Source organism: Euleptes europaea, chromosome 17 (assembly GCF_029931775.1).
Source record: "Euleptes europaea isolate rEulEur1 chromosome 17, rEulEur1.hap1, whole genome shotgun sequence".
Taxonomy (NCBI): domain Eukaryota; kingdom Metazoa; phylum Chordata; class Lepidosauria; order Squamata; family Sphaerodactylidae; genus Euleptes; species Euleptes europaea.
In genome coordinates, this window is record NC_079328.1 from 25726483 (window position 1) to 25748463 (window position 21981).

At 45.8% G+C, this 21981-nt stretch overlaps 1 protein-coding gene across 2 annotated transcripts in view; it reads left to right on the top strand.

Moving 5' to 3' along the window:
• Nucleotides 1-553: 553 nt before the first annotated feature.
• Nucleotides 554-21981, top strand: part of ESRP2 (epithelial splicing regulatory protein 2) — a 64027-nt gene continuing 42599 nt past the window's right edge. For both annotated transcript variants that reach the window (XM_056862850.1, XM_056862851.1), the window contains exons 1-3: nucleotides 554-743; nucleotides 1028-1183; nucleotides 2242-2370. In XM_056862850.1, coding sequence (XP_056718828.1) covers nucleotides 1046-1183; nucleotides 2242-2370 — 267 coding nt within the window. In that variant the 5' untranslated portion in view covers nucleotides 554-743; nucleotides 1028-1045. The remainder of the gene's footprint in view (nucleotides 744-1027; nucleotides 1184-2241; nucleotides 2371-21981) is intronic.

Here is a 21981-nt window from a genome sequence, read left to right on the forward strand (position 1 = left end):
CGGCTCCTGTGTTTTGTTTCCTCAAAGTAATGGGATTTACTTCCTAATAAGGTTGATCGATGTGTTGTAAGCACCCACTAGCTCTGCGTAGGGTTGGGCTCTATGCATGTAGAGGATTGTAACTTCAAAACAATTAAAGGATTCAAAATAGAGAGTGAGAGAAAGAGAGAGATTTGTGCCCAGGTGACAAAAGATGGCAAATAAAAAAGTAGAACAAAAACTGCTGAAATACAATATTGTTTAGTCAAAGAGTCCTCTGCAAGCAAAAAGAGGCCCCCATACCATTGTGGAAGGGGGGGGGAAGCAATCCACCTCTTTCCACTTGCTCAGTGCTGATAAAAAGACTCCAGTTAAACTCAAAGCAGGTAAAGCACTTCCTGGAGCCAGAATTAAAACTGAGAGAGGTGGGGGGAGGGAGAGAGCAAGGGAGTCTCCCTTCTAATCTCAGTCAAAAAAAATCCAATCAGGTAGGCTGTGGCAGGCGTTGCTTTCTCTGTGTCCCTCCTACACCTTTCCCAAAGGTCCAATGATGTTGCCCTTTGGGGAGATTGACTAGGGTCACATGGTCTCTCTCATGGGCAGGTAACTTAGGGAAGGAGAGGAGAGAGGGCGAAAGAAAGATTTTTTAAAAATATATGCCGAAGCCTGAGTTCCTGCCATGATGTCAAAGGGACAGAAGCTCACAGCTTGTTGATTTCCTCTCCCAGTCAGACCCAGGGAGAAAAGAGATCCATCCCAACCAGGTACAATGGCGAGATTTCTTCTCCCTGATCTATTTTGTGGGTGTGTGTAAAGCGCTACTTTCTTCCTGACCCTCCCCTACCCCATAGTTCTGGCTTTCTGATATTGCCCTTTTTGATTTCCACTTGGAGGAAGGGGGTGACCCTTTACGTGTGGGGGTTTTGTGTTTTTGGTTTGTGTTACTTTTTTCTCTTCTCTTCTCTCCTTTCCCCCCCTCCCCTTCCCTTTTTATTTTCCTCCTTTGTTCTTTCTCTTTTTTTGTTTTTACCTGTGCTTTTGATTGTAGTTGTCTCTCCCTGTGGTCATGACGGCTTCTTCGCACAGTGACTCTGTGGTGGTCTTGTTTGGGGCAACAGCTGGTGCATATGGGGCTAAGCTGGGTTCCGATGAGAGGGAACTAATTCTCTTGGTGTGGCAAGTTGTGGATCTACACAGCAAGAAGGTATGGCTTCCCAAACTCTTGTTCCAAATTTGGATGATATGCAAAAATGAACAAAACAACAAAAAAAGCAAATCTCTTTGTGCGTGCATGTGTTTTAAAGAAAGAAACTCCGTGGCTGCCCATGCTTGCTTGAGAATAAATCCCACCCAGTTCACTAGGGTTTACCCTTGAGAAAGCATTGGGCTGTTATCCCTCTTCCTCCCAAAACTTTTGTGGGGGGGAAGAGTTCAGTTGTCTGACCAGAATTGTCCCCTTTCCCATAGGGGTAGATTTGCTGATTTCACAATTGTGCTTGAAAGGTTAAAGAGAGAAGGGTGATCTTGAAAATTACGAAATTTACAGATATTGACAAAATAACCGCTCTTGTCCCCCTCTTCCCAAACACAATTTTTTTTTATATATATGCTAGGTTAGGAATGGCAAAGCTTTTCCTTCTTCTAGAAGTCGAGCGGTTTCTTCATTTGGGCTATCTGGTGGTTGTGTTTTTAAAAAATCAGGCCTGCGTGCTGCTCTTGGGACCTGTCGCTTTATATGGGAATTGAACACCCCGGGGGAGGTCTTCTGTGTGTGGATAAGAGCGAATCTAAATCCCCCCTTCTTCTTTCAATGAAGCGAACTCTTGAAGTCATTGCTATTTTAAAAAAATGTCTGCCCAGTTGTCAGTGTGGCCAAACCCAATTAAAAAGGAGACTCACTGCCTGCCGTGTGATTTGATCTTCCCATGAAAACCAGCCAGTTTCTGGTGGGGTAAACATGTACTTCTCAGGATTATATAAGAATGGCAGGCCAGTCTCTTTGCAGAGGGGGTGGGCGGCAGTCTCTCTACCTCTCCAGGGAAAAAAGAGGCATTGAAGGATCAAAAAGATCTTGAATTCTGAGAAACAGAAATAAATGCCTTCTTCAAACAGGGAGTCTTGTCCCGTCTGTAAAACTCCAGCAATGCAAGCCATTATGTTTTACCTTTAACAAAATCAACATGAAACGCCCTACAGTTCCAGCTTCTTACTTTGTCTCTCTCTCCCCAATTCCCGTCTCCCCACTATGTGAAATATTTTCAGGTAGGGACGCTGCACAAATGCTTGGTGAAAGCAGACAACTTGGAGTTGAGCGACCAGTGTCAAGAAGTGACAGGCTTAACCCCCGAGGGACTGAGCAAAGCAGAGCCGTTGGATCGGGTTCTCCAACAGGTGAGGACGGCGAGGGGGTTAACACACAAGGAGCGAGACGCCATCTGATGCAACAGGGCAAACAGACTTGCTGTAGGCTTAGGAATCAAAGTCAAAATGTCCCTTTGGGCAGCAGCGGTGGAACAGGGAAGGGTTCTCCTTTGAAAAGAAACCCGTTCAGCCGGACTCGTGAAAAGAGTTTGGGACTGGTTTTGTGACGTGTATGCACACGCCAGCTTTGCTCGTAGTTGGGTGACAGGGAGCTTGACAAATTCGGAGAACTGGTATAGGGTGGCAACCAGGAGCCTGAGCTAGGAGGCTCAGAGCCCCTGGTTCAAATTACTCCTCTTCCTTGAACTCGGTAGACAATCTTAGGCCAACCGCATCCTCTTTCCTCTCCATGGCTGTAGGGATTTACTGGGATTATAAAAATGAAATGCTTTGAATTCTCAAAAGCACAATATAAAGAATATCTCGGGGAGGGAATGTGAGGTGTGATAGAGGCTTACAAAACTGTTCCTAGGATGGGGAAGAGGTCAGAGTCTATCAAAATGCTAGACTGATTCCAACTGATTCCAACGTGTCCAGAGAAGGGCTGCAAAGATGGTGAGGGATCTGGAGGCCAAGTCCTATGAGGAAAGGTTGAAGGAGCTGGGTATGTTTAGCCTGAAGAGGAGAAGACTGAGAGGGGATATGATAACCATGTTCAAGTACTTGAAGGGCTGTCATATAGAGGATGGTGCCGAGTTGTTTTCTGTTGCTCAAGAAGGTCGGACCAGAACCAACGGGTTGAAATTAAATCAAAAGAGTTTCCGTCTAGACATTAGGAAGAATTTTCTAACTGTTAGAGCGGTTCCTCAGTGGAACAGGCTTCCTCGGGAGGTGGTAAGCTCTCCTTCCCTGAGGTTTTTAAGAAGAGGTTAGATGGCCATCTGTCAGCAATGCTGATTCTGTGACCTTAGGCAGATGATGAGAGGGAAGGCATCTTGGCCATCTTCTGGTCACTAGGGGTGAGGAGGGGGGAGGTAGTTGTGAATTTCCTGCATTGTGCAGGGGGTTGGACTGGATGGCCCTGGTGGTCTCTTCCAACTCTATGGTTCTATGATTCTATGATTCTATTCTATGATTGGCATTAGACTCAGGGCAGAGAAAAAACTTTCCTTCACAACACTCATAGTTGATTTGTGGTATCTTCTGCCACAGGATAGGGTGATAGTTTAGGTGGCTTCTTTAAAAAAAGATTAAACATTATTCACGAAAGAAAACTATTATCCATGATGGCTAAATGGAACCTCCTACTTCAGGAGCAGTATACCAGTTGCTGGAGAGCTACAGTAGGGTTTGTTGTGGGTTTCTTGGGCATCTTGTTGGTCACTAGAGAACAATATGCTAAACTAGATGGATTTTTGGTCTGGCTCAACAGGGGGGTTTACTTATGTATAATTAAAATGGTATTTAATTAAAATGGTATTTTGTGGTGCTTGATCAGTGACAGCGGTTTCACGCATTAAGGTGACAGCTGGATGTTGTGCTTGTTTTGTGGTGGACTCGCAGGTGTGAACTCGCCCTTGAGAGTTCATATGTGTTCTTACACCTTTTGAGCTGCTAGTTTCGTGTGAAAAGCTCTTCAATGTTGTGTTCTTACTTGCAGTATATTGGGTGACTCTTTAAATTTACAGATTATCAAGTGTGAAGTGACTCAACTGTGTAAAATACTTCACAATTCTCCCTACACACACACACACACACACACACACACGAAACAAGCCTGTAACAGAGGTTAGACAGGTGAACAAATGACTTGTTCAGTGAGCTCTGTGGGATTTGAGCCTGAAACCTGGGCATCTAAAACCAATACCACCTCTCCCATGGGCGTCAAGTTCAAATGAATTGAAGAGACAAATTCCCACCACTCTAGGCACACCCATGGCCTAGAGCTCCTTGGCGTTGAGAATTTGAATGGAGAACTATGTGAAGCCCAGTCTTTTGTTCTTCAGTGTGAAATTAAGGGTGGTATGAAGCTTCTGTGGAAGTTGGGTCTTGGGTCTCCTCCCCTTCAACATTTGCTAGCTAAGAATCTTTAAACTGAGAAGAGGGGGATTACATCTGGCCCCTTCTGTGTGCTAGGAGTATATTATGCCCACTGAGCCCTGGCGCAGTTCTAGCTGTTGCTATTGCTGTTCATATTTATTTATTCATGTATACCCCATTTTTCTCCCCAGTGGGGACCCAAAACGGCTTGCATCTTTCTCCTTTCCTCCATTTTAACTTCACAACAACCTTGTGAGGTACGTGAGGCGGCGAGTGTGTGACTGGCCCAAGGTCATCCAGCAAGCTTCCCTGGGAGAGTAAGGATTTGAACCTGGGTGTCCCAGATCATAGCCTAGCTCTCGAACTACCACACCACACTGGCTTTGCTATTAATTCCACAGATTTCAGGACTCTTGCTACTGAAAATCAGATTCCATGTTTGCCATAATTCTCACAGGCAAGTGGCAGGAGAGGCCATGTCTACTGTGCTCCTCACAACTTGGTACTCTTATTTCTGTCCAGTTTTTTTTTTTCAGAAGAGCTTGGAAGCCCAGGCTTGGTTACCTCGATCATGTACGCAGCTGTGCGTGACACTAAAAAAAAAAACTTGAATATTCTGTGTTGTAGGGATGCCAACCTCCAGTTGGGGCCTGAAGCTCTTATGACTGATCACCAGTCCACATAGATCAGTTCCCATGGAGAAACTGGCAGCTTCAGAGATGGCCTCTGTGATGTCTCATCCCTGCTGAGGTCCCTCCCCTCCCCAAATGCCACCTTCCAAGGTTCTGCCCCGTCTCCAGGAACTGCCCTACTTGATACGATACTATAAAAGATTGTTTGTGGCAGAAGGCCATCACAATCTGCCATACAAAACCCATTCATAAATAATAACATTAAAACAGTCTGACAAAAAAGGGGGTAGTAATTAAATACATTAAAGACCCTGATTAAAGACAGCTTTAGCCCGGATTTTCTTAGCTGCTAAGGCAAAGAGTGACACTTTTATAGGAAACAACTGGATGGGAGTCTGAGACCATTTACGCATGGGAAGTTTTGCCTTGGATTTGCCACTCTTTAGATGCACATTTTCCCCATCTCAATTCTCAAAACTCAACAGTAAGCCCCTATGCAGAGTGTTGAGAATTTGAGCGGCAGATCCAAGGCAAAACCTCCCGTGCATAACTAGGCTGAGAAGAGAAAGAGCAGCTTCTCAGGATCTGAAAAAAGATTTGGGCTCTTTAGAAATGCTGCAAGAAATTTAGATCTGGGCTCTGTATAAAGAGGAGAGAATAAAATGTAATGCATTAGGTCCTCTGGAACTGCGGCTCCACAAATACATAGATGAGAGGCCCATGGTGTTTGGGAGTAACATCCAGCTAACAAAGCCATTGGCTGGCAGTCCTATGCCCGAGCTGGCAACCCTATGCCCAAGTCATCGGCAATAATAACTCTGCGACCGGTACCAATTCTACAGATCAGGAGAAATTATGCAGACCTAGTTTCTTTGCATAAGCTTAAAATTATCTGAACCACAAAGGCTAGGCACTTTCCTTTAAAAAAAAAAAAACTGCAAAATTGTTGATGCTTCCAGACAACTGAATTATGTGCCTGTGTGCTAACTTACATGGGGCTATTTTGTGCTGATCTCCAACAGAACAGCATCACGGCCTGGATGTTGTGGTTTGACACAGAGGGTAGAGAATAGTTGGTCTGAATTTTAACACATGATGCAAGCGTCGATGTTTTCCCTTTTCTAGATTATTCCCCCCCCTCCCCCCCGGGCGACCTTTAAGAAAACAGAATTCAAATGGAAAAGCACAATAGTGGGGCTTTGTGGAATGTCTGAAACAGGTTCTTCATATCTCACTTGAATCTCAGGGAGTGTGTGTTTGTGGGAGAAACTCGCTTAGGCAGTAAAACAGGTTCTAGAGACAAGGATCAGCTCAGCCAGTGGCTTCTGTGTGCAACGCCTTTCAGGGTTCGCTGTGCCTTCCCCCGAGGTCTTAGCCTCAAGAGGGAGCACAGCAGACCTCCAGGAGGAGAAGGGGGGAGAATTCTGCAAAAGAAACAATTAGATGTGGGGGTTCTTCTTGTTTTGCTTTCTTCGTTAGATTTCATGCAAGGCAGGTTAGGGCTGTAGAAATAAATGACTTCGATAGCTTGGAAATCTCTCCGAGACAAATGTTACCGGCTGCAAGTTAGATCTTGTCCTGAATCTTGCAGCCAAAGACAGCTGGAACAGCTTAGCTAGGTGCACGTTGCTGTTAACTTCGTTGTGTTTTTTTTAAGACGAACACTGTAATTATGCTCCATTTTTTCTATCGGGGTTGTATCCTATGGCCACAAATTGCAAGTTGGGTGCAGCTGCTACAGTAGACAGAAATTTAAAAAATTGCTCTCTTTTGCCTTGGTGTGGTGGAGACTGGCAGGGTGGCGAGGGAGACTTTCTCCCATGTCTTGGTTGAGTAAAGAAAGATGGTGGGATTGGCAGAGAATCTTGAGCAGTAACAGCCTGGCCCTTCCGTAGTAGTTCTCAAGCCAGAGGTGGGAAGCTTTTTCCTGTTTTACTGCAGTCATGAGAACCTGAGCCTTTTTCTAGCCTTCGGGTTGCCAGCGCTGTCCTAGGAAATTCCTGCAGAGGTGGTGCCCGGGGAGGTCAGAGTTTGGGGGACGGAGGGAGCTTGGTGGGGTATAATGCCTCCGAACCCACCCTCCAAACCAGCCATTTTCCCCAAGGGAATAGATTTCTGAGGTCTAGGATGGGAGACCACCAAGGAAGTCCAGGGTTGCTATACAGAGGAAGGCACTGGCAAACCACCTCTGTTAGTCTCTTGCCTTGAAAACCCCATAAGGGGTTGCCATGAGTCGGGCACGACTTGACGGCACTTCACACACACACACACACACACACACACACATATGATTGCCAACACAAGGCTGGCAACCAGTGGGAGACTGAACGTACAAGGGCCTCACCAGCGATTCAATGATATCGCCTGTGATGCAGTGACATCATTTCTGGTCACACTGGAAGTGATGTCAGCATGTTGGGACACTGGCAATCGCCCAGCACATCCCCCCTCCATTTTATCTTTGATGGACCAATGATCTGATACAGAATAAGAAGAAGAAGAGTTGGTTTTTATATGCCAACTTTCTCTACCACCTAAGGAAGAATCAAATTGGCTTACAATCATCTTCCCTTCCCCTCCCCCCAACAGACACCCTGTGAGGTAGGTGGGGCTGAGAGAGTTCGAAGAGAACTGTGATTAGCCCAAGGTCATCCAGCTGGCTTCATGTGTAGGAGTGGGGGAAACCAACCCAGTTCACCAGATTAGCACCCACCACTCATGTGGAGGAGCGGGGAATCAAACCCAGTTCTCCAGATTAGAGACCGCTGCTCTTAACCACTACACCACGCTGGCTCTCCGCGTCTTCATGTGTTTATGAGGAGTGCTTGAATATCAAAGGAGATCTTTGCATACCTTGCGCATGGCTTTTTCTTAGATCCAAGTATTTGCTTATATGCACAGGAACAATGACTGACATCTGTAGCTCCAATTCCACTTGGAGCTACATTAAAGTCTGTGACACAGGGCAAGGCCAACTCCCTCTGTATGCTGTTCGGCCAAGATGACTAATCTCAGTGTGACCCAGAAATTGACAAAATGAATGGGCAGATCTTTTTCTCCCATTTTCCAGTTGAGAGGCTGTTATTCTGGTCAGCGGCACACAGACTGTATGTCAAGGTTTTGATATGCATGAATGGCATTCTGTATTTCCTTTGGCTCCCTTTTTTTGCCATTAGAGATGAAGGAAGAAGGGGTTGGAAAGTGTCCAAACTCTGATTTACTTCTGTGGGAAGGACATGGCACGCTGCAGAAATTCCATAGGCAAAAATCAGACAGGTCCCTGCTTGCAGTCTCAAATGTCTTCCTTTCCGGTAGTTGTATCTGTTGTGGGGGGGGGGGGGGGCTTCTGATTTTACCAGTACTCAAAACTGTTGTTGTTGGGATGATTTGATTTCCACCCCATCTCCTCCAGGTTTTTGCTATCCTTGGGATCCATGGATCCACTAGTAAGGGCTCCACAAATCCCAGGCACCAGGGCACCCTGTTACCTAGCAATTTCATTGTGACGCCTAGTATTTTCAGCAGTCATTTATTGTAAGTGCCTTGTGGTGATTCTCAGTAGAAGTACCAAACTTATTTAGGTGAGGGTCAGAGGTTACCTTTTTGTTGTGATGACAAGCAGGGTTACCCAATATTTATTTACATACTACAACACCGTGTTTATTGCATCCATTTTCTCCAGGGGAACTGATCTCTGTAGTCTGCAGATCAGTTGTCATTCTGGGAGCTCTCCAGGCCCAGCCTGGATGTTGGCAATCCTATAAGTGCCACCTCTCCAGAGGCCTGATAATTGTAGTGTAGGTATATTCTTTGTCATAGTCTCATCCCACACAAGCGTATTCATGGCATAGTGTAACATTCTACATTTATGAAAGGATGCAAGCTTTAATCAGTAGATCAAATAAAGTGTCGGCTGATTAATCAGAGAAGGAAGATTTTAGTTGCTGAGGCTGCAAGTTGAAGGTACTCTTTTATTTTAAAGATCTTAGTTCTGGTGTGTCCTTGTACTAGGGGGAGAGAGAGAATACTTTCTAACGAGCGGTAACTTGCGATTTAATGGAGGAAAATTTGATTGGATTTCCTTCCGCATCTCAAAATGCATTTATATCTTGGTCATAGTTTAAACAAGAGCCCCGTGGCACAGAGTGGTAAGCTGCAGTACTGCAGTCAAAAACTCTTCTCACGACCTGAGTTCGATCCCGACAGGAGTCGGTTTCAGGCAGCCGGCTCAAGGTTGACTCAGCCTTCCATCCTTCCGAGGTCGGTAAAATGAGGATCCAGCTTGCTGGGGGTTAACGGGAAGATGACTGGGGAAGGCACTGGCAAACCACCCCACAAACAAAGTCTGTCTAGTAAACATCGGGATGTGACGTCAGGAATGGGTCAGGAATGACCCGGTGCTTTGCACACCTTTACCTTTTACCATACCTTTACCTTTTACCATAGTTTAAACTGTGAAAAGGCAACTGACTTAATCAACTATAATTATTTAACCATTTCGTTTTTTGTTTTAAGGGGTATAGCTCTCCCATAAGGCTATCATCCTCTATAATGTGTGTACGTTGTGCTAGAGAGTCAAGCACTTTGGATAAGCATTCAGGTGGAGTGTTCATTAATTGATCATGGGGCTGAAGACTTAAGGAGCAGTGTTTAGTTGCCACCCAAATCAACCAGCTTCTAACCAGGCCATGGCATAGTACTAGAGCATCTGCTTTGCATGCAGACGGCCCCAGGTTCAGTCCCTAGTACCTGCATTTCAAAGGAGCAGATAGAGGCTAGTGTGAAAGATTTCAACCTGAGATCCTGGGAGATTTGTTGCCAGTCAGAGTACACATTACTGATCTTGAAAGACTGATGGTGGCGCTAAACCCATCTATTGGATGAGCCATTTATTGGCTGAATCTTTGGTTTATTTTTATAAAGAAGATTTTTTAAAAGTTAAACGCTGCTTGCTGCAAGTGTGTTCCTTTTCATAGCCAGCATGTTATAGTGGTAAAAAGCGGTGGTTTGGAGCTTCCCTCTCTATATTTAGGAGGTGGTTTTTTTGGGGAAGGGAGGCCTTCCTAATTTTTCCATGCAGCATATTTGCTGACACCAGCCAAGTCAGCAGAACCTTTAGTTTTGAAAGCCAGAGGTGGTACAGCTCTTGGATTCCTGCAACCTGATGAACAGGTTGTAGCTTTGCTTGGAGGCAAACCTGTTCTTCAGCCTTTCCTCCTGATGGGAAAGGGTGTGTTCCTTTCTGCCTCCTTTAATGGCATTGGAAACAGTTTTGGTTTTATTGCACTTCAAAAGAAGAGACCAAGCTGAGATCCTTGTGATACCGTGTAGTGTGTTTGGTGGGGGGGAGGGAAGGAAAACACTTCTCTCCAACTGCGAGGGAATAGAAGTCCTTGCCAACTTCGTTTGCACCTGTCCCCTCTTGACGTACTCAGAAAGACAGGAGTAGGAATGTTGTCTAAGCTGGATTCCTTCGCTCTAAATCAGCTTTACAAATCAGATCTGGATGAAATGGCATTTAGTTGTTTCTCCGTAGTATTTGCTGAGACCTATTGTGACATCCAACATTCCTTGGGTCCAATAGAAACATGCAAGACCCCAATTCTTATGCCGAAGATCACTGTCCAAGAGGGACCTCCCATCCTTACATTTTGCGGAAGTCTGTAGTTTTGCCTTCTTTATGCTATACTTGTTTGCTCTGCAAAGACCTATTACCCAGCAATTTAAAAGCAAAGGGGGTGCGCTTTAAACAAAATATATTTTAGGACCATTGTGTCTTTCTTAGTGTACATTAGTTCAAAATATGCTCCAGAGGCTGAAGTGTGTGACATGGCAGACTGTGCACTTCATGTCACCTTAGCATTTTTATGTGTGTGTGTGCTCACTGCTCACATGCATATGTGAAATGCTTCCACATCCCACTTTAGCATTTAACTTTGAGAGATCCTTGAGAGGAGAAACTGGACTATGCTAAATTCCTACTAAAAATTGTTACAAGGCATTTTCTCAAAGTAAAATAGAGTGAGTCTACAACTAGGACATCGTAGTAAACCACAGTTGATAAGAACACAAGAGCCCTGATTGATCAGACTAGTGGTCCATGTAGTCCAGCATCCTGTCTCACACAGTGGCCAACCAGTTCCTCTGGAGGTCCAGCAACAAGGCATAGAGTCTGAGGCCTTTCCCTGATGTTGCCTCCTGAGGTTTACTCCCTCAGACATAATTTGATTAAACTCCAGTTCAGTATGGTCTTTGAAAGGAGGCTGCCCAAAAAACTGTAGTGGTTTTGCAGGTGCTGAACTGGGATCCTAAACTATGAACCATGCCGGTCATATATGGTTCCTCACCTGCATGCTTTTGTCATGACCTCTGAATGCAGAAATATGTTTGTTCAGTAGCCTCCTGCATATAGAGAGGGAAGCGCACAGCAACACTGTCATTCCAGTTGCATTCCTTTATCAATGATGCTTTCTCAGAACAACCCCTCCTTCCTTTTGTCCAGCCCCCCTCCCCCAGGCTAGCAGTGATTCAGCAGGCAGAATTGTGCCTCAGGTATTTTAACTTCTTCCTGGGGGGGGGGGGGATTTAAAAGGCAGCAGGATTTGAAAATCTCACTTAGTCATGTGCTTTTATTAATTTCCCCAGTTCTGTCAAGTGGTGGGGATGGCTTGCAATTTCACCTTCGTCCTGTCCTCCCCTCATTCTGATCCTGTGCATGCTGCTTACTAAGAAAAAAGTCCCATGTCAGGGTTTTGACAAATCCCAGAAGACAGGTTGCCATGGTGCCTATATGTTTAGTTGTGGTTCCTAGTTGTTGTTGTTTTTTGTGGTAGCAATAATTAGGAAATATGGCCATACATACCTTGAATGCTGAAATGAGCCTGGCTCCTAACTTTTTGGGCTGACTTCTGGAGCCAAAGAAAATTTGTCAAAGCCTGCCCTGTGGTATTCAGTGGGGGTGGGGAGGGGGTCTTACTTCTGAGCAAGTGGCATTCATCTCCTTGGGATACTGAACTGGAGATTCCCTCAAAAGCCCTCTGGTGAAGCAAGTCAAGCTTTCTGCCTGAAAGATAAGCCTTGATTGTTTTTATTCACCATCATAGAATCATAGAATTGGAAGGGACCACCATCTTCCCACCCATTCTTTCTTCAGCCTGATCACATGCATGCTTTTCCAGAAGTGAGTCCCATTGTGTTCAGCAAGGGTTTACATTCAGTTGAGAGTTCTTCCATGGGATTGCCAATGTCTTTCTTGCACACTAACAAGATCAGAGAATCTCTGAACATCGGGGCTCGAGTTGAGGAGTTCTGGACTGAATTGTGCCCTGGACTGCAGTGTGTTCAGGCACTGGGATCCTTTTCAGGCACCGGGATCCTTTTCAGGCACCATGTGAAACCACATCCCTTCTGATTGGTAGTCCGTGTCAAATCTGGATTGGCCAGGCCTTTACTCTTGATGGAGCAAGGTCAGAATCTTCTGCCTTCTGCACAAAACCCCACAGGAATCATAGATGAGGAAACCCTGGAGTTTCCATCTCTTATGGTTTGATCTGTAGTTGCAGGGTTTCAGCCAATGGAAGAGGATCTCCCAGGAAAGGTATTAAATATCGAAGCGCATAACCAAAAACACAAGAGAGGGTTGTTCTGTTTGCTTGGACGGGTTTGCTATTAGCTCGGCTTCTGCATTCACGATTTCAGCTCTTCAGCAATTGGGCAGAGGCAGGCTTACCCTGCCCCCTTGCCTATAAGGGGCTGTACCTTTGCCCTGTGCATCTGCCTTCTTAAGTGCTAAGATCCGAAGAAGGCCGTACCCGCTCTCTTTCACAGTTTGTGGCGTTTAAAACCCTAAATGATCTGGGGCCAGGGTGCCGACGAGACCCCCTGCTCTCTTATGAACCTGCCCCCAAATTAAGATCTTCTATGGATGCCCTTCTTTGTGGACCCCCATCGTCAGAGAAGAGCTGGGGATCACCAAGGTAGGGCCTCGAGATCCCTCTCTACAGCTGTATCTGTTTTGTGTCTGTTTCTGTGATGTTCTGGTGTGCTTGAATGGCCTGTTTTGGCTGCTGTTTAAGGTTTGTGATCAGGTGCTATTTAATAAACTTATCTTATTGGTTGATTTAAATTGTGGGTTTTACTCATAAGTTGCCTTGAAAGTCATGACGCCAAAGGGGGGGATATACATCTTATAAATATAATTGTGGCTTGACCCTTAACTTGAGGGGGAGGGGGTTAAGGGCTCTATAAAACACTTCAGTGTTAATTTTTAAGTACACCTGACCCATTTGCTCAAGGCAGGTGGCAACAGTATGATAGGTGGAGTATGTCCTCAAGGGTTTCTTGGACCCTAAAGGAGAAATTTACGAGGCAGAGATTAAAATGCATACTACTTTGATAAAGTATCTTAAGAAAAGCAAAGTTCTACTCTTATATCTTCCCCTATTTCTTCCTGCCCCTCCCGTACCATTAGCACGTGAGTTGGGAAAACAATTGGTAATGCTCTGGATCATACCACGCATGATTTTGCTACAACCTGATCGGCTGCCTAACAGAGCAGGCACATCTCATTTGATGCAGGTGGCTCTGGAATGCTTTGGCTAGACTTAACTTGTCGCCGAGTTGTTACAGAAAGAGAATTTATTGAGCTACTACTCCGGACAGAAACTTTGAGAACTTTGGCAGAACCTCACTGGTGGCAAACTGGAAACCGGAGAGCGGAGAAATGGCCCACTGGAAGCGTGGAATGTTTTCCCTCCCCCTTTGCCACCCCTCTCTTCCAATCCTTTTGCCTCCCCTAACTGGCACACACTTCTCAGAGTACAAGCAGAAGGGGAAGTGTTGCAGAGATCCACTAGTAAACAAAGGGGGGGTTGTCACTTGGTCACTCCTGGGGCTTCTCCCTGGCATATCTCTCTCCTCTTTTGCTTTCCACATTGGCAACAGATACAGATGCCTTGTTTGTAGGGTTGCCAACCTGCAGGTGGGAGCTGGAGGTCTCCCGCTATTACATCTGATCTCCAGGCGACAGAGACCAGTTCGTCTGGAGAAAATGGCCCCTTTGGAAGGTGAACCCTATGGCATTATACCCTGCCGAGGTCCTCCCCTCCCCAAACCTCACCCTCCTCAGGCTCCACCCCCAAAATCTCCAGGCATTGACCAACCCAGAGCTGGCAACCCTAATTGTTTGCCACCAATATGGTGATCTGCCTTCAGAATAAACACCACCCGGTGTGTATGTGTGGTGTTAACGCAAACCAAATGCTAGTGTGAACTTCAGCGTTGAGCCGGGAATGGAAGGTCAGAACAGTGAAGGGGGGGGGGGGAAACAAACTGCTTACAGCGATGCTGAGTAGGAATGAGATGCTGAACTGACTCCAAGGAACGGAAGGAGGAACGTATCTTTCATGTGCTGGTATGGAAATGTAGCACTGTTAGGCTGAGAGCATTGCGCAAGTTTGGTTGAGGGCACTGTGCGACTTTGGTTCTGTTGCCACCTTTAAGTTACTGGGTAATTTTCGACACTGTTGATGATAGATGAGGTAGGGGAAAAATTGTACTGTTTGCATGACTATTTATTAATTTTATTTTGTTACTTATGACTTCCTTTTCTTCCCTGTGGGGACCTAAATTGGCTTCCACCATTCTTCCTTTCTCTATTTTTGTATTCAAAACAGCCCTGTGAGATAGGTTAGGCTGACTGTGTGTCATTGGCTCAAGGTCTCCCAGCATACTTTTGTGGCAGAGCGGGGATTCGAACCTGGGTCTCCCAGACTGTAGCCTGGCAGTCTAAGCTCTGCACCATGCTAGCGGTCTGCTGGCTTTAAAAAAGTAGCTGTTATCAACTTGAAGAACAGAACAGCTGTTGGTTCAGGATAACGTGCTGATCTGCATGCTGGTATTTCTTGCAGGAGTTTACCCTGATTTAAATGTGTTTGTGCTATCGTGAAGGGTGTGTGCTGATAGAAAAGGAATAGGCATTTGTGGGTAAGGTGCAGCATCTGGGTGGATGCGAGGCAAATTGGGAGATCAAAGAGGCCACCGGAATGTGTAGAAAGTTCTGTGTTAATCCTGGGAGAAAATGGAAGTTTTGCTGCAGAGATTTTTGTGCAAGTCAATTAGTAACCTCGGTGTACCTTTCTTACTAGTTTTGCTCTCCCTGCCATAAATCCTCCCCTTAATGGCTGTTGAGCCTCCAGGCAGGGGGTGTATGCAGCTGCTTCCCTGCTGCCCATACATCTCTCCAGAATAGGGTTGCCAGGTCTCTCTTCGCCACTGGCGGGCGGTTTTTGGGGTGGAGCCTGAGGAGGGCGGGGTTTGGAGAGGGGAGGGACTTCAATGCCATAGATTCCAATTGCCCAAGTGACCATTTTCTCCAGGTGAACTGATCTCCATCGGCTGGAGGTCAGTTGTAATAGCAGGAGATCTCCTGCCACCACCTGGAGGTTGGCAACCCTACTCCAGAAAGGCCAGAAATTAAACTGGAGCTAGGAGAATGCCTGTTGTTGTTTTTTGCTGGTCAGTGGCCGTATTAATAAATTATAGGAGAATGCCTGTTGCCGTGATAGGTAGGATGTGTACAGGGACCAGATTTGTGTCTTGCAAGGACTGGGTCACCGTCTTCCCTGTGTCAGCAAGGGCAGGCAATCCAATATTGGAGCAGAAGTTAGGTTTTGTTCTCCCTTAGCACCCATAAGTATAGGGAGTGCATGGCATTCAGTTACAGGGAGAAGAAAAAGCCACTGTTGTGACTTGAAGAGGGGATTCTTTCTAATGACCCCCATGGTAATAAACACTAATTTGTCCTTATTTTGCCTTGGGGTGGGGGGGGTGGAGTTGTTGAAGATGCCATTTCAAAACAGTTAATAAGCACTAGACTTCTACAGGTTTCAGGTCCTTTCTTCAGGACTCTAGAAATTAACCATCCTATGCAGAGGTGATCCTATTGGTTCACCTAAGCCTGTTGGTTTTGTTGGTCTTAGACTGAAGTAACTCTTTATAGAATGGCACTGTAAATCTTGAGGTGGGGGGGACATCTTCATGTGGGTACACGTCCACAAATATGCCTGGGTGCATTGACATTTTATTTATTTATTATTCGTATATCCCGCTCTCCTCAGCAAAGCCAGGCTCAGAGCGGCTTACAACAAAACCATACAATCTATGATTATATAAAAAGCACAATAAACAATTCCTATAATAAATAAAATCCGGCCTTGTTAGACTTCATCAGTCAATAAAATCGGTAATAAATATATAAATGTACAAGTGCATCAGATGATGCTCCTCAGTGGTATATCTGCTTTTGCAGGGCCTGCAAGCCGGTAAGCCCCCCCCCTAGTAATCAGAATAAATATAGATGGTAAAAGGAGGTGGGGGGAGGATAGGGAGGCCAGCACTGATGGAGTACCATAGCTGTCCTCAACTATAAATGCCTTTGGCAATGAGTCATGGGGAAGTGCTCTCATTTTGGGTGTGAGGACAGGGGTGTTATTAAAAAGTATCCCTATTTTTACCCATGGAAATGTTGGACAGTATGACGTGGCTGTTAGGCTTGCCGTTTGCCTGCCCTCACACCCAACCCCCTGTCCTCGAGAAATTGTGGAGTGGGAAGAAAAATGGCCAGAAAATGATCTCCATAGTGACTCTCTAGAATTTCCCCATGTCCCTTTGCAGTGGTGTAGTGGTTAAGAGCGGTGGTTTGGAGCAGTGCACTCTGATCTGAAGAGCTGGGTTTGATTCCCCGCTCCTCCACATGAGTGGTGGAGGCTAACCTGGTGAACTGGATTTGTTTCCCCATTCCTCAACATGAAGCCAGCTGGGTGACCTTGGGCAAGTCACATTATCTCAGCCTCACCTACCTCGCAGGGTGTCTGTTGTGGGGAGGGGAAGGGAAGGTGATTGTAAGCCAGTTTGAGTCTCCCTTAAGTGGTAGAGAAAGTCGGCATATAAAAACCAACTCTTCTTCTTCCTCTTCTTCCACCACCACCACCATAACAGTTAGGGGAAATTCCTGGAGCTCACCCAGAAGTGTAATAATCCTTGTCAGGCATTGCCCTCAAAATTTTCTGGCATTTGCCAAGGCAGTGCTGATAACCCGAATGGTAGGTAGCCATGTTGGCCAATATGAAAAAAGAACCAAAAGTAACATTAGGGTAATGCCAACTTAAACCATCACAAAATAGTGAGGGAGCTTTCAAGTACACCAGAACTCTTCTTCAGACTGCATGGTAGCCCTATACTTCTGCTCTCTGTGAAACAAGGGATTCACTGTTTATTTTATTTAGGAGGTTTTTAGGCCACCTCTCCAGAGTCCCACTTACAATTAGCCATTAAAACAAACCAAGGCATAGTGATGGAGGCAGCTCTAAATTACTGCCTGGCTTCTGTATTTGCAACTTTCTTTGGCAATACCCCCCCCCACACACACACACACATGCACGCACATGCATATACATAGAAAAATGGAGCTGGAAGGGACCTCAAGGGTCATCTAGTCCAAACCCTGCACAACACAGGAAATTCACAACTACCTCCCCCCTACTCCCCCAGTGACCTCTGCTCTTTGCCCAGAGGAAGGCAAGAAACCCATCAGGATCCCTGCCCAATCTGGCTTGGAGTAAAATTCATTCCTGTCCCCAAAGTGGCGATTGGCATTACCCTGGGCATTTAAGAAAGGGCCACAAGAGCTAAGCACGGACTCATCCCTTCCTGCCCTCACTCTCATGATCTGCCTACACACATGCTCTCCTTCAGCATATACCCCTCTCTGCATTTATAGACATACAATCGGCTGAACACTTCACGCATTTGCCCCAAGTGGTCTCCCGAAATTCTGTGAGAATAAGTTTGTTAGTCTCAAAGATGCAACAAGACACCGTTTGTCCTGGATCCTGTTTCTTGGTCACACAGGTGACTAACGCCATGTTGAGGACTGGCTCCTAAAATATATATAGTAGGTGACTAAGTCTGGCCTGTCTAGGTTTTCGGGTTTTAAGTAACACCCATGTTTGACTCCCTCGGAGGGCCTTGGTTGGCTTCCTCCTGACAGGCTCAGCTTTGCACTGCAAACAGTGCCACCGTGTTGGGTAAACACGGCTGCCAATCAATAGAGCCAGTGCTAAAGATCACGTTGCCAATGAAAGCTTGTCCTTGAAACAGGAAGGGGAGAGAACAAGAGAGGAAGGGAAGCAAAACACGGTGTCAGCTGAGGCCTGTTAGGACTATGTGTGAAAGAACTTACCGACATCTAATTTTTGAAAGTAGGTGGCTGTATATACACAGCTCAGTCCTCTCCTACCTAAAGAAATGCATTGGTGCCTAGGACGGCGTAATGCCACCTGGGGTAGGGTTGCCAGGTCCCTCTTCGCCATCGGCGGGAGGTTTTTGGGGTGGAGCCTGAGGAGGGTGGGGTTTAGGGATGGGAGGGACTTCAATGCCATAGAGTCCAATTGCCAAAGCAGCTGTTTTCTCCAGGTGAACTGATCTCTATTGGCTGGACACCGGTTGTAATAGCAGGAGATCTTCTGCTATTACCTGGAGGTTGGCACCCCTAACCTGGGGAGATACTGACTACACAGCTAAATTTATTCTGTTCGTAAATTCTTGTGCAAGAGAGAGTTTGGAGGTTTGGAAGGGACTTGCTATCATCTGTGTTCAGAGGATTCATAAACCAGTGTGGCGTAGTGGTTAGAGTATCAGACTAGGATCTGGGGTGCTGGGTTCAAATACCCACGCTGCCATGGAAGCTTGCCTGCTGACCTTGGGCCAGTCACACACTCTCAGCCTAATCTGCCCCGCAGGGTTGTTGTGAGGATAAAACAGAGGAGAGGAGAATGTTGGGGAGGGGAAAAAGGAATATAAATGATGTAACTACATACACTTCATGGTGGAATAAGGGATTGCACCAACTAACAAGTGCAGATCAGATTCGGGTTGTGATTCAAAGGAAGTTGAAATGAATGGCATGATCTGTTGGTGGCCTGTGATCTCTGAAGGTTTGAGCAGCCAGGTGAAGAAAGCCCTAAATGATGTGGGTTTTGGTTATCCCATGGAGTGTTTTGGCCCATATAGACTCTCCTGAAATTTAAGATCACCCAAGGAAGCCCTGCTTCAAGGTCCAGTTTTTATAGAGGCCAGAATCATTTTGAATCAGAAGAAGCCAGGTTTTGTCTGTTACAACCCTCAAAATCCAGGAATACAAACAAAGAAGTGCTGTTGCGGCCCAGGAATCGAAATTGCATTCTTCATCTCGGTTGTTCTTGTTTAAAAACTTTCCAGAGCACAGCAGCGTTTGTGTATGTATTCAACATCTTATGAAATTGTTTCAGATTTTTGGATATGCTGCTTTGCGAACAGAAGTGGAAAAGCAGTCTCTGCTTTTTAAGTCTTGCAAATAAATGGGTCTCACAGTAAACCTCTACAGATGGAAGGGATTTGTCAGCCAAACAAGTGGGGTTACCAACCGCCAGGTGGTGCCTGGAGTACTCCCAGAATTACAGCTAAATCTCCAGGCTATAGAGATCAGCTCCTAAGAAAGAAGTGGCTGCATTGGAAGATGGGCTGTATGTAGGGTTGCCAACCTCCAGGTAATAGCTGCAGATCTCCTGCTGTTACAACTGATCTCCAGCTGATAGAAATCAGTTCACCTGGAGAAAATGGCTGCTTTGGCAATTGGACTCTATGCCATTGAAGTCCCTTCAATTGCAGAGGGAGGCAGCGGAAGCAAGGATCGTGTGTTTGCTTCCCCCACACACACACACCGGTATTTGGGTGATGGGTTACCAACAGAGGGTGGGTGAGCGAGTGCACTATTCTAGGCTCTGCTGCCTCTCTCTGCGATTTTGATTAGTATTTTGGAAGATTTGATGATATATTGATATTCTAACAGAGCAGCAGGGGAAAAAAATGTGGAGGGCGCCCAGAGAAGGAGGTATTTTGTTTAGTCAGTTTCAGCAAGTGAGTGTGTACAACAGAGAATCTCCTCCTACTTTTACATTTGTGCAATTCACAGACTCAGGGTAAAAGGGAGAAATTTCCCCCTCCAAATATTGTCAATTCTAGTCAGTTTCAACAGTGTGTGTGTGTGTACAACGGAGAATCTCCCCCCACTTTTACTTTTGTGGATGCGATTCAGTACTCCATTGTGCGAGATGAGTTGTGAAATGGCCACTCATGGGGGGGGGGAGTGGGGGTGACGTTTTTGTCAGAGTAAACACTGCTGCCAGTGACGGTGCAGCATTTCAAGGGGCAGGGACTCAGGTGCTTCCTGATTTCTGCAAGTGCTCCTGAGGCTCCCAGGACTTTCTTCACAACTAGCCTCACCATCTCTGTCAAAGATAGGACATTTTGGAGGACTTTCATTCATAGGGTCGCCATGAGTCGGAAGCGACTTGACGGCACTTAACACACACACACACACAGCCTCACCATTCATAAGGTTTTCCAATCTCGGGATATAAAAGTATGAGACAAGAGGGACGAACCAGGGTCATAATAACCACGCATAAAAGATCTATGAGGGATACTTCAGCAGAATCACTGAGTATCTGCTCCTCTGCTAATAGTCTCTTGGAGACGTTAATTACATTTTTGCTTTTCTTTTTAATATATAACAACCAGTTGAAACCCCTTTTGAGATGAAGGAGGCTACAAAACAAAATAAACTGGAGTTCTTCTGCCCTGCCTCTTTCCCCCAGTCCTCTTTATGGGCTGAGTGGTTATACACTTGTAATGCATGCTCTCCAGCATTGTGCAAAGGAAAAAGAGAACATTCTTGTGCACGTTTGCAATGCTGCGACTCTCACCTGAGCACACTCTTCCCTCTCACCCCTCGCTCAAGGCCTTTCTCTGTCTGCTGTATTGATTCAGTACTAGCTTATCCTACTCTTAAGTTTAAAAGCAAACAAAGTGTGTGCTTTTGCTCACAATCTAATAGAAAGACCAGAATTGTCCTTTGCGTTGCTTATTGACAATTCAGGATGAATCTTGCCAGCTGCAATGTGTTAAATTGCAGGCTGTGTTACAGGACTCCTCTGTATTTGTACAGGAGCATTTAGGTGGACCAAAGATGAGCAGCATTTCCCCCCCCACCCAGAGATGGGGGGCAGGAGGAAGAGGGGGAAACTAAAACCTGACAATGGCAACTTGCAAAAAAAAAAAAAAAGGCAGATTGGGGACTGTTATTATTTAGGGACTGGTTGCAAGGAAACTGAGAAGTCTCAGGACTGTTGGAGTTAGGGTTCCCAACCTCAAGGTACTAGCTGGAGATCTCCCACTATTACAGCTGATCTCCAGCCGATAGAGATCGGTTCCCCTGGAGGAAATGGCCGCTTTAGCAATTGGACTCTATGGCATTGAAGTCCCTCCCCTCCCTAAACCTCGCCCTCCTCAGGCTCCACCCCAAAAACGTCCCTCTGGTGGTGAAGAGGGGCCTGGCAAGCCTACCCCAGGCCTTTTCCTCCATTGCTCGGAGAAACGTGCGCTGTCCTGGTATAAGCTGTCCAACTGTCTCCCTAGACTGCGATGAGAGTTGTGGACTTATTTTCTGGGGCTCAGTGGCAGAGCACATTCTCTGCATGCATGCCGGGACAGAGTTCAATTCCTGACAGCTCCAATTAAATAACTTCAGACCACAGGTATTGGGGAAAGACCTCTCTCTGCCTAAGGCTCTGGGGAATTGCTGCCAGTCCAAGTAGACCTAGATGATCATGTTGTCAAGAGGCAGCCTTGTGTGCCTAATCCGTAGGGTTGCCAACCTCCAGGTGGTGTGGAACAAAACTAGCGGTTTTTAAGCCCAATCAAGTTAACAATAATTGTTGCGTTGAAACTAATGCTTATAATTTATGTAAGCTAGAAGGTTGTCATGATATTAACAATCATATCACATAGTAGTGAAACAACAATTTCTAACACAAGCTACAAAATCAGTTGAAATAATATCCAACGGCAATCCTGGATGCTTGAGTACAGT